At 45.4% G+C, this 13,627-nt stretch overlaps 1 protein-coding gene across 2 annotated transcripts; it reads right to left on the bottom strand.

Moving 5' to 3' along the window:
• Positions 1–260: 260 nt before the first annotated feature.
• On the bottom strand, positions 261–7,999 carry LOC135540128 (interferon-induced GTP-binding protein Mx3-like). Of its 2 annotated transcripts, none has more exons than XM_064966529.1 (11): positions 7,750–7,999; positions 7,128–7,265; positions 6,786–6,917; positions 6,523–6,661; positions 6,223–6,421; positions 6,010–6,088; positions 5,791–5,913; positions 5,425–5,566; positions 1,834–1,997; positions 1,535–1,774; positions 261–1,196 (listed from the first exon to the last, which is right to left on the bottom strand). In XM_064966529.1, exons 2-11 carry the CDS (start codon positions 7,200–7,202, stop codon positions 972–974), a joined length of 1,518 nt encoding a protein of 505 aa, XP_064822601.1. In that variant the 5' UTR covers positions 7,203–7,265; positions 7,750–7,999; the 3' UTR covers positions 261–971. The 2 variants fall into 2 exon arrangements, with proteins under 2 accessions (XP_064822601.1, XP_064822602.1); XM_064966530.1 differs by having other exon boundaries at positions 1,535–1,692; positions 1,839–1,997.
• Positions 8,000–13,627: the final 5,628 nt, after the last annotated feature.

Below are 13,627 nucleotides of genomic sequence, written 5' to 3'. Positions count from 1 at the left end.
TCTGGTACTGTACATGTATATTGCAGTTTTGAGGAGAGCATTTCGCTACAATGTTTGCTTCCTGTATTCAGGGCATGTGACCAATAAACTTTGATTTGATGACAGCCAGGGACTAATTTTGAAAATGTACTGGGCAGGGGCACAGCCTTGGGTGGGCCTCCACCCACTGGGGAGCCAGTCCCAGTTAATCAGAATGTGTTTTTCAGCACAAAAGAGCTTTATTACAGACAGAAACACTCCTCAGCACTCGACTCATTTTCCTTTAATGGGTACAAAACAGCCGTTGTTATTCCTGGAAATCGTATTTTACACGGTATGTTTCACTTTCATTTCTTCATTGAAAGTTAGTGCGACGGGTGAGTCATGGCGTCATTCCTAGGCTAGACCAGTAGATGGACCTGTTTCACCATAACATTTCTACTTCAGATTGAGAGGTCTCATCAAGAGTGCAATAATAGTGTTTTTTTTTCTTCACACATTTTTTATTTGGCTTAAATGTTTTTAAAGACATTATAATAAATATACAACTTGGTTTAACATAGATAAACCCTAATTGTGAGGCCATTAGTTGATGCGCAGTGGTCCACAGGCCCACCATCCAGACATGATAAAAAGGAGACACAATAACAATAAAATGTATGTCAGAAGAAATATAAACCACAAGTTATACATTGCCTTTCAATAAAATGATTGCACTTCCTTCTCTGTTCCCAAATGTGATCAGGCAGGTTCCACTCCACCTGGTAGACTAGCTGCTTGCGTTCATCAGACATTTGAGTTTAATATTCAACAAAAAATGATAACAAAGGATTGATTGCATAGTAACTTCTATTACATTTACTATGCAATGAACTGAGATCACAGAATCTACGCCAAACCCCACTGCAACACACCTGTAGGTCTACTTCCATTGACCAATCCATCTGGCATTAGTCAAGAACATCCTAAATGTTAACAAGCAGCTGTCCATACTAGAACTCCACTAGGTAGCTGCGTGCCTTCATCAGGCGTTTGAGCTTGTTCTGCAGTGCAGCCCTCTTGCTGCCGATGTCAAAGTCCTCCTTCAGCAGCTGCTCGATGTTGTCCTTCTCCTGCAGAGTCTGAAGCATCTCCCTCTGCAGCTGGGAAGCAAACTCCTGCACCACCAGGTAGCGGATCACCATGGGAATCTGATCAGCCAGACGCTGACTGGCAATCTGGCAAAGATAAAGAGACAGACAAGACAAAACACCTATTAATAAAATAGATAGATATAGTGATCTAACATCACTTTTGTCCCATTCAAGTTTTAGTCCCCTCACAATGGTTGGTTCACACACTCTGAATTGTATAATGTTATAGCACATTTACATGCAATATTATAATCTATCTTTCAGGGAATTGGTGAAGAAATTAGTTTAAGAGTCAGCAGTTCCATTCGATCTCTGAGTTAGTGCCCTCTTATCCCTAGTCTGAAGAGCTGGTGGAAATACAGGTAGGTTCTTGTTTAGGGTGTTAGGCCAGCATCTAAGATAGTGATTTACACAGTGCTTACCCTGTAATAGGACTTGAGGTGCAGCATCATCTCCTGTAGGGTGGCATGGTTGTCTGTGCTAAAGATCGTACTCCTTATCTCAGTTAAGGGTCGGTCTTCGTCCTCCTCCCTCTTCCTCTCACTCAGACTGTGGCTGTAGGTTGTGTCCTGTGTGTACACTATCATCTCCATCTTGAACTGAGTCCTCAACATGGACTCAGCTGTAGACTCATTCACCTGCTTAATGGCCTCAATCTTTGTCTGTTGTTAACAAAACACAGTTTCAGTAAATGTATAAAATAAAATGATCAAACATATACTATACCTGAAATCTCCTTCAGTTTCTTGACTGCTGGTTCCTCCAGTTGTTTGATCTGGTCTTTCACCATCACCTCAAAGGTCTTGTAGTTGATGAACCCTGGCAGCTCCCTTCCACGGTACGTCTTCTCATAATCAGCCACTTCTCCCTCAATCCTCTGGTTAACTGCAATATACAAAGGATGTCACTGTTGCATTACATTAAATAAGCACGTGTATAAGCCTTCCATGTTGAATACAAATTTGGTACAGAAATCTCAATTCATATAGCTATTATTTGTTTTCTTGTCACACCCTGACCATAGTTTGCTTTGTATGTTTATATGTTTTGTTTGGTCAGGGTGTGATCTGAGTGGGCATTCTATGTTGTGTGTCTAGTTTGTCTGTTTCTGTGTTTGGCCTGATATGGTTCTCAATCAGAGGCAGGTGTTAGTCATTGTCTCTGATTGGGAACCATATTTAGGTAGCCTGTTTGGTGTTGGGGGTTGTGGGTGATTGTTCCTTTTCCTGTCCTTATGTCTGTTGTGTGCTAGTTTGCACCAGTATTAGGCTGTTTCGGTTTTCGTGTTACATTTGTTTGTTTTGTATTTTGATTCGTGTTTTCTTCTGTTTCATTAAACATGGATCGTAATAGCCACGCCGCATTTTGGTCTGACTCTCTTTCACCTATAGAAAACCGTGACAGAATCACCCACCACAACAGGACCAAGCGGCGTGGTAACGGGCAGCAGCAGGAGCAGCGTAATAAGGATTTCTGGACTTGGGAGGAAATCCTCGACGGTAAAGGACTCTGGGTACAGCCTGGAGAATATCGCCGCCCCAAAGAAGAACTGGAGGCGGAGAAAACGGAGAGGCGCTGGTATGAGGAGGCAGCACGGCGACGCGGATGGAAGCCCGAGAGTCAGCCCCAAAAATGTATTGGGGGGTGGGGCTCAAAGGGAGTAGGGCAACGCTAGGTAGGAGACCTACGCCAACTTCCTGTGGTTACCAGGGGGCTAGAGAGACCGGGCAGCCACCGTGTTATGCTGTGGTGCGCACGGTGTCCCCAGTGCGGGTGCATAGCCCGGTGCGGAACATTCCAGCTCCGCGTATCGGCCGGGCTAGAGTGAGCGTCGAGCCAAATGCCATGAAGCCGGCTCTACGCATCTGGTCTCCAATGCGTCTCCTTGGGCCGGCTTACATGGCACCAGCCTTGCGCACGGTGTCCCCGGTTCGCCTGCATAGCCCAGTGCGGGCTATTCCACCTCGCCGCACTGGCAGAGCGACCGGGAGTATTCAACCAGGTAAGGTTGGGCAGGCTCAGTGTGCCTGCACGGTCCGGTCTACCCTGTACCACCTCCACGCACCAGCCCTCCGGTGGCAGCTCCCCGCACCAGGCTTCCTGTGCGTGTCCTCGGCCCAGTACCACCAGTGCCAGCACCACGCATCAGGCCTACAGTGCGCCTCGCCTCTCCAGCGCTGCCAGAGCCTTCCTCCTCTCCTGCGCTGCCGGAGTCTCCCGCCTGGCCCGAGCTGCCAGTCTGCATGGAGCAGCCAGAGCTGCCAGTCTGCAAGGAGCTGCCAGTCTGCAAGGAGCTGCCAGTCCGCAAGGAGCTGTCAGTCTGCAAGGAGCTGTCAGTCTGCAAGGAGCTGTCAGTCTGCAAGGAGCTGTCAGTCTGCAAGGAGCTGCCAGTCTGCAAGGAGCTGCCAGAGCTGCCAGTCTGCAAGGAGCTGTCAGTCTGCAAGGAGCTGTCAGTCTGCAAGGAGCTGCCAGTCTGCAAGGAGCTGCCAGAGCTGCCAGTCTACATGGAGCAGCCAGAGCTGCCAGTCTGCAAGAAGCCGCCAGAGCTGCCAGTCTGCAAGAAGCCGCCAGAGCTGCCAGTCTGCAAGAAGCCGCCCGAGCTGCAAGAAGCCGCCAGAGCTGCCAGTCTGCAAGAAGCCGCCCGAGCTGCCAGTCTGCAAGAAGCCGCCCGAGCTGCCAGTCTGCATGGAGCAGCCAGAGCTGCCAGTCTGCATGGAGCAGCCAGAGCTGCCAGTCTGCATGGAGCAGCCAGAGCTGCCAGTCTGCATGGAGCAGCCAGAGCTGCCAGTCTGCATGGAGAGCAGCGCCAGCAGCCAGAGCCGCCAGTCTGCATGGAGCAGCCAGAGCTGCCAGTCTGCATGGAGCAGCCAGAGCCGCCAGTCTGCATGGAGCAGCCAGAGCCGCCAGTCTGCATGGAGCAGCCAGAGCCGCCAGTCTGCATGGAGCAGCCAGAGCCGCCAGTCTGCATGGAGCAGCCAGAGCCGCCAGTCTCCATGGAGCAGCCAGAGCCGCCAGTCTCCATGGAGCAGCCAGAGCCGCCAGTCTCCATGGAGCAGCCAGAGCCGCCAGTCTGCATGGAGCAGCCAGAGCCGCCAGTCAGCATGGAGCAGCCAGAGCCGCCAGTCAGCATGGAGCAGCCAGAGCCGCCAGTCAGCATGGAGCAGCCAGAGCCTGTCAGTCTGCCAGGATCCGCCAGTCAGCCAGACTCTTCCAGATCTGCCAGTCAGCCAGACACTTCCAGATCCGCCAGAGATCCGCCAGTCAGCCAGACTCTTCCAGATCCGCCAGTCAGCCAGGATCTTCCAGATCCGCCAGTCAGCCAGGATCTTCCAGATCCGCCAGTCAGCCAGGATCTTCCAGATCCGCCAGTCAGCCAGGATCTTCCAGATCCGCCAGTCAGCCAGGATCTTCCAGATCCGCCAGTCAGCCAGACTCTTCCAGATCCGCCAGTCAGCCAGACTCTTCCAGGACCGCCAGTCAGCCAGACTCTTCCAGATCCGCCAGTCAGCCAGACTCTTCCAGATCCGCCAGTCAGCCAGACTCTTCCAGATCCGCCAGTCAGCCCAAAGGCGCCAGAGCCCCTCAGCCCAGAGGCGCCAGAGCACCTCTGTCCCGAGCTGCCCCTCTGTCCCGAGCTGCCCCTCTGTCCCGAGCTGCCCCTCTGTCCAGTGGGGTTATGTAGTAGGGTCGCCGTAGTTAGGAGGCCTAGGAAGCGGACAAGGTGGCGGACAAAGACTATGGTGAAGTGGGGGCCACGTCCAGCACCAGAGCCGCCACCGCAGACAGATGCCCACCCAGACCCTCCCCAATAGGTTCAGGTTTTGCGGCCGGAGTCCGCACCTTGGGGGGGGTACTGTCACACCCTGACCATAGTTTGCTTTGTATGTTTATATGTTTTGTTTGGTCAGGGTGTGATCTGAGTGGGCATTCTATGTTGTGTGTCTAGTTTGTCTGTTTCTGTGTTTGGCCTGATATGGTTCTCAATCAGAGGCAGGTGTTAGTCATTGTCTCTGATTGGGAACCATATTTAGGTAGCCTGTTTGGTGTTGGGGGTTGTGGGTGATTGTTCCTTTTCCTGTCCTTATGTCTGTTGTGTGCTAGTTTGCACCAGTATTAGGCTGTTTCGGTTTTCGTGTTACATTTGTTTGTTTTGTATTTTGATTCGTGTTTTCTTCTGTTTCATTAAACATGGATCGTAATAGCCACGCCGCATTTTGGTCTGACTCTCTTTCACCTATAGAAAACCGTGACATATCTAGCACGCTGAAATGAGCCATTATTTCCGATGGGTGTGTGATAATAGTACACTCACAGTTTTCTCCAGAGCGATCCAGGTGTAACTTCCATTTCCCAAACTCTTGTCTGAGTGTGGAAAAGACGTTGAGACGAACTTCGCTTTTCATCTCTTCCCCAGTGCTCAGGTTGATGGCATCTTGGGTGAATGCAGTCACTTTCTGGGACACAGAAAAATAAGTTGTTGGATACATGGAGAGGGATAGACGGATAGAAAGAGAAAAAGCTATGGATATAAAATGTTATCAACTTTCCAATTATTTCCAGAATTTTCCAATTTTGCTAACAAAGACTAACATGACTGCTGTAAGTTTGGGTCAAGGCCAAAGCAGAGTGAAAAAGACTGTAACTAAATAATCTGGGGATTGCAGGCTGGGGGACTCACATCAATTAGGAAATACAGCCTCTCTACCGAGTCCTCAGGTGGCCCGGTACCATATCTTTCCAGCTCGGCATGTGTCTCTGACAGCTTTGCCTCAATCTGCTCTTCTAGACGAGGCAGGGATTTCTAAAGGGCACAACGCAGACTCATGGCTTATGGCAACAGTCACTCAGTAACAAATGTATAGGATTTTGTGCAGTGAAATGTAATGGAAGAATTTACCTCGATATGATGTACCAATTCAATAGTTAATTTCTCTGCCAGTTTAGGGATGGTGGCATGGCCCTCATCATAAAGTGTGCTGCACAAATGATAGGAATTTTTTTTCTCACAACTTCACAAATAGTTTGGTTACCACACAGGTACAAACTTTATTTAAAAAGCTATAAAATAGATCGTATTGTATAAAATCTGAGGTCAGCCTAGAGGACCAACCTGAGATGAGCGTGCTCTTTGAAGAAAGCCTTCTCCCTCTCTGTGGCCTCGGTCAGTGAGACTCGCTCCATGATCTCTTTCTGTCCCCTGCACTTGACTATCATGTAGCCCTTAGTCAGGTGGATAACCTCATTATGAACTATGTCCACCACCATCTCCTCTGTGCCTTTGTCTACCAGGTCAGGCTTGGTCAGGATGCCTGTTCAATGGGAAACACACACAAGTCTAACTCATTAAAGTCAACACAAGTCAACATGGTCCATAACATTTGTTACTGAGTAAATAATAAAAGGGGGATACCTAATGTCCTTTCCCCTTCAGGGTCCACCTCTTGTGCCATCTTCAAAGCCTCTGTGGTTGCAATGTCAACGTTGCATGGCACAACCACCAAGTTGATTGTTTCTTGCTTTGTGATGAACTTCCGTATCAGTCTCTTAATCTGAAAACGTTGAACATTATTATACATAACATGTTGTGGGGGGACTTGGTTTCTGTTCTAAAACTGGGGTTAAAAATGCACAGTGTTTTCCCACTAACATTGTGGGTGGGGTGGAAGGGTGTACCTGTTCACCAATGTTCTCAGGTTGACCCTTGACAGCTATGCCTGGCAGGTCGATGAGTGTGAGGTCAGGGGAGCCAATCTCTAGGCTGATAAGGTCATCACTGATACCCACCCCCACACCTGCCATTTTGTCCTGGGTTGGAGGGAGGAATAAGAATACAGAACACCGTTGCTAGAAACCACCAGGGTTCCAACAGCACAATAGTAAAGTGGATCAAGTTATCCATTTTTTTGGTATTTAGGTATTTAATACTCATAGGTGTGCTGTCTTATGGAGTAGAGAACATAGATAAGACTTTAGAGACTTTCATCTTTGCTATGATCAGCAGACCAATGACCACACCTTCACGAATTTTCTTCTCCACATCAGAGGGATCCTCAATCTCCTCTTCATGGTCTTGGCAGCTGATTTTTCCATGCCATTCCTCTCCTTCTTTCTTCCTTTTCATCTTCAGCTCGAGAGGGCATCGTGTTACAATACCTGTCAGAGTTGACAGAGGAGGAGGAATTAGAGAGTGGGATCAAATGAAACTGTACAAAAGCCCATACATCAACTAAAGCAACCAGAAATATATTTTAATGAAAATTAAATTGTCCAATGCTTAATTACCAAGTGAAATTAGAGATCAAATGATAATCAAATCAATATAGGCAATATAGGCTTCTTCAACCTATTTGAGACTGATATTGATAAATAAACAAGGCTACAGTAAACATGTCATCCCCCACAAATGATGCAACCATACAGATACGAACCCTGTTTAGGGTAAGGGTTTGGGTTAGGTGGTCAAGTGGCATCTCTAACAATGAAAATAAATGTCTTCAAAAATGGAAAGCAGTTAGCCTGGGTACCAGTATCTTTAGGTAATCCACTCCCTGTTCTCCATGTCATGCACTGAGGCATAATAAGAATTAGAGACTGCCTCCACGATGACCAAGCGTTGTTTTCAATGTAATCTACTCACATTCACTTTTTCGTGGTTGCTGCCATCTTTCTTACTGGGATTAAGAGCCTGCGCATTAGCACTCAGTGCACACTGAACAGACAGCAGTATCGAGCAAACGTTCTCCAGCAACTCTGTCAGATCATATGGACAGCTAAACAAGCCGACCAGCACTTCCCCGGGCTAGCTGGGATCATGATCTCAGAGCATGAATATAAAATATTCATATCCTAATAGCCACTTTAGTCATCGTTGCTGCGCGCCCTGCACCCTGTATGCACTGAGTGCTAGTGCGCATGTGATGTCGGTCCTTATAAACTGGATGCAACCCGGGTATAGGGGGTCCATGAATCTGCCTATGCAAACATGAGTAGATTACCTTGAAAACAACAAGCGCACGCAGTCTCCAGTTCTTATTATACCTCAGTGGAGGAGGCAAGATCAGTGGGACCAATGATGTGTATAAACCCACAATGAATGACAGAGGGTGCGGTATTGAAGTTACCACGCAGCAATCTTGCTACTTCTCCTCCATGGTAAAAAAAGATTTAGGAAACTATAGAAATTAATTTATTCATGTCTACATTCATTTTTCACACGTTTATTATATTACAGACACCTTAATGTATACTATAAGTTATATTATGTGAGATAAACATACAAATCTATTTGTACGTTTTGCTCACATAATATAATTTAAAAGTTTGAAGGTCAGTCAATCCAGATTATTTCAAGATCTTTGAAAGTTTCTTCAAGTGCAGTCACAAAAACCATAAAGCCCTATAATGAAATTGGCTCTCATGAGGACCGGCACAGGAAAGAAAGACCCATAGTTACCTCTGCTGCAGAGGACAAATTCATTAGATATTGCAGCCCAAATAAATGCTTCGCAGAGTTCAAGTAACAGACACATCTCAACATCAACTGTTCAGAGGAGCCTGTGTGGAACAGACCTTCATGGTCGAATTGCTGCAAAGAAACCACTACTTAAGGACACCAATAAAAAGAAGGGCCAAGAAACATGAGCAATGGACATTAGACCGGTGGAAATCTGTCTTTTGGTCTGATAAGTCCAAATTTGATACACAGAGTAGGCGAACGGATGACCTCCGCATATGTGGTTCCCACCGTGAAGCATGGAGGAAGAGGTGTGATGATGTGGGGGTCCTTTGCTAGTGACAATGTCTGCGATTTATTTAGAATTCAAGGCACACTTAACCAGCCTGGCTACCACAGCATTCTGCAGCGATATGCCACCCCATCTGTTTTGCGCTTAGTAGGACTATCATTTGTTTTTCAACAGGAAAATGACCCAACACACCTCCAGGCTGTGTAAGGGCTATTTGAACAAGAAGGAGAGTGATGGAGTGCTGCATCAGAAGACCTGGCCTCCACAATCACCCTACCTCAACCCAATTGAGATGGTTTTGGATGAGTTGGACCGCAGATTGAAGGAAAAGCAGCCAACAAGTGCTCAGCATATGTGGGAACTCCTTCAAGACTGTTGGAAAAGTATTACTGGTGAAGCTGGTTGAGAGAATGCCAAGAGTGTGCAAAGCTGTCATCAAGGCAAAGGGTGGCTACTTTCATTTGAATCTCAAATATAAAATATATTTTGATTTGTTTAACACTTTTTGGTGATTTCTTATGTGTGATTTCATAGTTTTGATGTCTTCACTATTATTCTACAATGTTGAAAATAGTATAAAGTAAGAAAAACCCTTGAATGAGTGGGTGTGTCCAAACTTCTGACTGGTACTCTATTATTTATTTATTTACTAACGCTACGGTCCCACTACTATTGTTTTTTATTAAACATGTAATTGAAATACTGGAAATACTGTAGAAAACATAGCAAAACGACATAATCTGTTTCAGTATGTTTCATATGTCACAACGATTCATCGATACGTATGCTACATAGCTACTGAAACAGATTATGTCGTTTTGCTATGTTTTGGGGGAAGAACATTGTTTGCATCCATGAGCAAATTAGCTTTTTTTTAAATGACCAGCACTGTAGATGCGCGAGACAATTTTACCAGCAATGTAGCATACGTATCGATGAATCGTTGTGACATATGAAATACGAGTGAGTGTAATCAATGTGTAATCACTACGTAAAACAATTATGAACGCTTTAAATTATTATGTGACGTGTGGTCATATTCAGGTCCTGATTGGTCAACAAGCTTATTTGACACGTCAAATAGTGTTATTTGACACATCAAATAGTGGTAAATAGTACATTTTATGACACGCAAAGACCCAAATTGCGTCCCATAGTAAAGATCCAGCCCAAAAAAATAGCTAGCAAGTGCAAGCTAACTGGCTAAATTGCCGTATATGTTTAAGGCTTTTCGACCTGTCCTCAAATTAATGTGAATGGTTCAGAGTTTGTTTTGATATTTTAACTTGCGTGTCGTGATAGCGTTTGGTGTAGGGGGACAAACTAAATGTGTGCACGATAGCGCACGCGCGCAGCCGGTTTGGGTCTCGTGTAACAGTGAGGAAAAAAGTAGTCAGCTTGAGGATAAATTCAGCCACTATTTATTGTTGAACTCAGCTGGTTTTGTTTGGCTAATAGCCTACACATATGGGCTGCAATATTCTAGGTACATTTAAATTAAATGCAACTTGAGTTACTACAATGGTGTCCTGAAGTCTGCATCTTCTGTGTGCACAGCCTGTAGGTCCAGGTTGCAGGCCGACTGTTTTCTATACTCAGTATTGCCAACCCGTACAGTATTTCCTGAGACATTGTGCATTATATGTTGATACATTTAGTCTTGAATGATGCATGGCAAGATATTGATGCATGCCAAGACTATTGATATTGCAACCACACAACTCAGACTCCGGTTCGACAGTATGAATGAAGGCTGGGCTGCAATGAAATCGCAAACAGCTTTTCTTGTTCAAACCCTTAACAACTTGTCTGCTAAAGATTATAACCTGTTTGCATCTGTTCATTGATTGGCTGTCCAGTATCCAGACGACCTGTCACGAGAGCTTCCTATAAGGTTAATGGCTTTCCGTAACGTGATGAGGCCGGTGGGTACACACTCAATTCTTCATTGCTGTGACTTGTTTGCTAGTTGAGATTTCTGCTCTTCACTCAAGTTATCGGTTTAGCCTACATTTCACTGATCTTAGTAGCAGAAAGCATTTTTTAAATCTGTGTCCTTCAAGGCAGCTGTCAATTATCACGTTAGACTGCGTTTCACTTGCTTTTTTAAATGGTGGTTTGATCGCAGGGGAGGAACTAATAATGTCTGCAGTTTTCGGTTTGGCTATTTGTTTCAAGTGTATTAGTCTATAAATACATCTCTTTGACACAATTTGTCATCTCTCCCATGTGTTATTCGACTAGTAGTAGTTCCAAATTGTTATTGCTTACCTACATTTTACTCCCTCTATGTTTATGTGGCCGATGTGAAATGGCTAGCTAGTGAGCGGTGGTGCGGGCTAATAGTGTTTCAGTCGGTGACGTCACTCGCTCTGAGACCTAGAAGAAATTGTTCCCCTTGCTCTGTGGAGCAATGGATAAAGATGCTTCGTGAGTGACTGGTTGATGTGTGCAGAGGGTCCCTGGTTCGAGCCCAGGTTGGGGCTCATTCACAACACCAAATGACATGCATGTCTAATGTTACAGAACTCTGCACAGTTTCCCTGATGTTGCTAAGGCAATCAAACTGTTTAATCTGTCGCTTCTACTAAGATCTTTTTCTCTTCGAAAACTAAGAAGAATCAGGCTAAGTAAACTCCACTCATTGCACTGGCGTCTGGCGCCATCTTAGCCTTGATCACGACATTTATTCAAGGATATACCCATATACTTTCAAATCAGTCATATATTTTTTGTCACATTCCTGAAGCACAAGAAACAAAACGTAGCTTCCAAGTACATAAGGTTATTAATGACTTTTTAGAGTGTTACTGTATAAATGATTTATTAAATACATTTTTTTTAAACACATCGATAAGCTGGGGCTGCGGGGGTGTCAGGTACGCCAGTGCGTCTATCCATGAGTCCAGGTCTAATTATCACTCACCACTGCCCCTTGGCAAAGCCACCCCAGACAGCGCCTCCAACTGGCAGCGCAAGGTCCTTCTCTACGCCAAGGGAGCGCAGGGAGTCGATGAAGTCGATACAGGGCCGCACCTTCTCTTCGTAATGTTGGTTCAGCGTATTATTCATTGTGTATTATTATTTAGTGATACAACTTAAATAAAAAGCAAGATTTTCTGCTATCTGATGCCCACTGTGGATTTTGAAAGGTTATGAAATGATTGGCAATGCATATATTTCAAAAGTAGTCTATTCCCTCCTCAAGCTCCAGTCCCTTCTCCGAGAGGGAGAGTTTTTACTCTCGACTCGTTTTTATAACAATCGGTTTTGTAAAACGGAGGGAGTATCATTCCTGGGAATCGAATCTTACACGGTATTTTTCACTTTCATGTCTCAATTGAAAGTTAGTGCTGAAGCTGGATGCTGCCATACGATGGGGTAAGGCTATAGGGCAGGGTTCCCCAACACCGTCGCTGGACCAGACAGGACTGGCAAAAAGTGCTCTTCACCGACGAGTCGCGGTTTTGTCTCACCAGGGGTGATGGTCTGATTCGCGTTTATCGCCGAAGGAATGAGCGTTACACCGAGGCCTGTACTCTGGAGCGGGATCGATTTGGAGGTGGAGGGTCCGTCTTGGTCTGGGGCGGTGCGTCACAGCATCATCGGACTGAGCTTGTTGTCATTGCAGGCAATCTCAACGCAGTGTGTTACAGGGAAGACATCCTCCTCCCTCATTTTGTACCCTTCCTGCAGGCTCATCCTGACATGACCCTCTAGCATTACAATGCCACTAGCCATACTGTTCGTTCTGTGCAGGATTTCCTGCAAGACAGGAATGTCAGTGTTTTGCCATGGCCAGCGAAAAGCCCAGATCTCAATCCCATTGAGCACGTCTGGGACCTGTTGGATCGGAGGGCGAGGGCTAGGGCCATTCCCCCAAGAAATGTCCGGGAACTTGCAGGTGCCTTGGTGGAAGAGTGGGTAACATCTCACAGCAAGAACTGGGAAATCTGGTGCAGTCCTTGAAGAGGAGATGCAAAGCAGTACTTAATGCAGCTGGCGGCAACACCAGATACTGACTGTTACTTTAAATTTTGACTCCCCTCCCTCCTTTGTTCAGGGACACATTATTCCATTTTTGCTAGTCACATGTCTGTGGAACTTGTTCAGTTTGTCTCAGTTTTTGAATCTTGGTATGTTCATACACATATTTACACATGTTACATTTCCTGAAATGAAATGCAGTTGACAGTGAGAGGTTTCTTTTTTTGCTGAGTTGAGTTGATGATCCCTGCTATAACGACCGAGGTAAAGTCAGTGTCAGGTTGGATATTCAACTGATATTCGCGCTTTCAAACCTCAATAGCCTTCAAACATTCAGAATGGATTAAATGCATTTTTTATCTCGCCAATCTACACACAGTACCCCATAATGACAAAGTGAAAACAAATGTTTAGAAATGTTTGCAAATTCATTGAAAATGAAATACAGAAATATCTAATTTACATAAGTATTCACAAGCTCTGTCAAATTGGTTGTTGATCATTGCTAGACAACCATTTTCAAATCCTGCCGTATAGTTACATTACCAGTCAAAAGTTTGGACACATTCAAGGGTTTTTCTTTATTTTAACTATTTTCTACATTGTAAAATAATAGTGAAGACATCAAAACTATAAAATATCACATGTGGTAACCAACACTTTTTTCAACAAGCTTGACAGCTTTACACACTTTTTTAACTAGGCAAGTCAGTTAAGAACAAGTTATTAACTGCCTTGTTCAGGGGCAAAATGACAGATGTTTTACCTTGTCTGCTCGGGGAT

The sequence above is a fragment of the Oncorhynchus masou genome, chromosome 5 (genome assembly GCF_036934945.1).
Source record: "Oncorhynchus masou masou isolate Uvic2021 chromosome 5, UVic_Omas_1.1, whole genome shotgun sequence".
In the NCBI taxonomy this organism is placed as follows: Eukaryota; Metazoa; Chordata; class Actinopteri; order Salmoniformes; family Salmonidae; genus Oncorhynchus; species Oncorhynchus masou.
Note: the sequence above shows the minus strand (reverse complement) of the source record. Positions and strands in the feature narration are given on the sequence as shown.

What these genes read in the sequence shown, in the direction of transcription:
- LOC135540128 (XM_064966529.1), bottom strand. Translation starts at nt 7,202, where the DNA reads ATGGAAAAATCAGCTGCCAAGACCATGAAGAGGAGATTGAGGATCCCT. An exon ending in AATTGGTACATCATATCGAG is followed by an intron (nt 5,914 to 6,009) that starts GTAAATTCTTCC and finishes TGTGCCCTTTAG; the next exon opens with AAATCCCTGCCTCGTCTAGA. An exon ending in TGAAGGAGATTTCAGGTATA is followed by an intron (nt 1,775 to 1,833) that starts GTATATGTTTGA and finishes TGTTAACAACAG; the next exon opens with ACAAAGATTGAGGCCATTAA.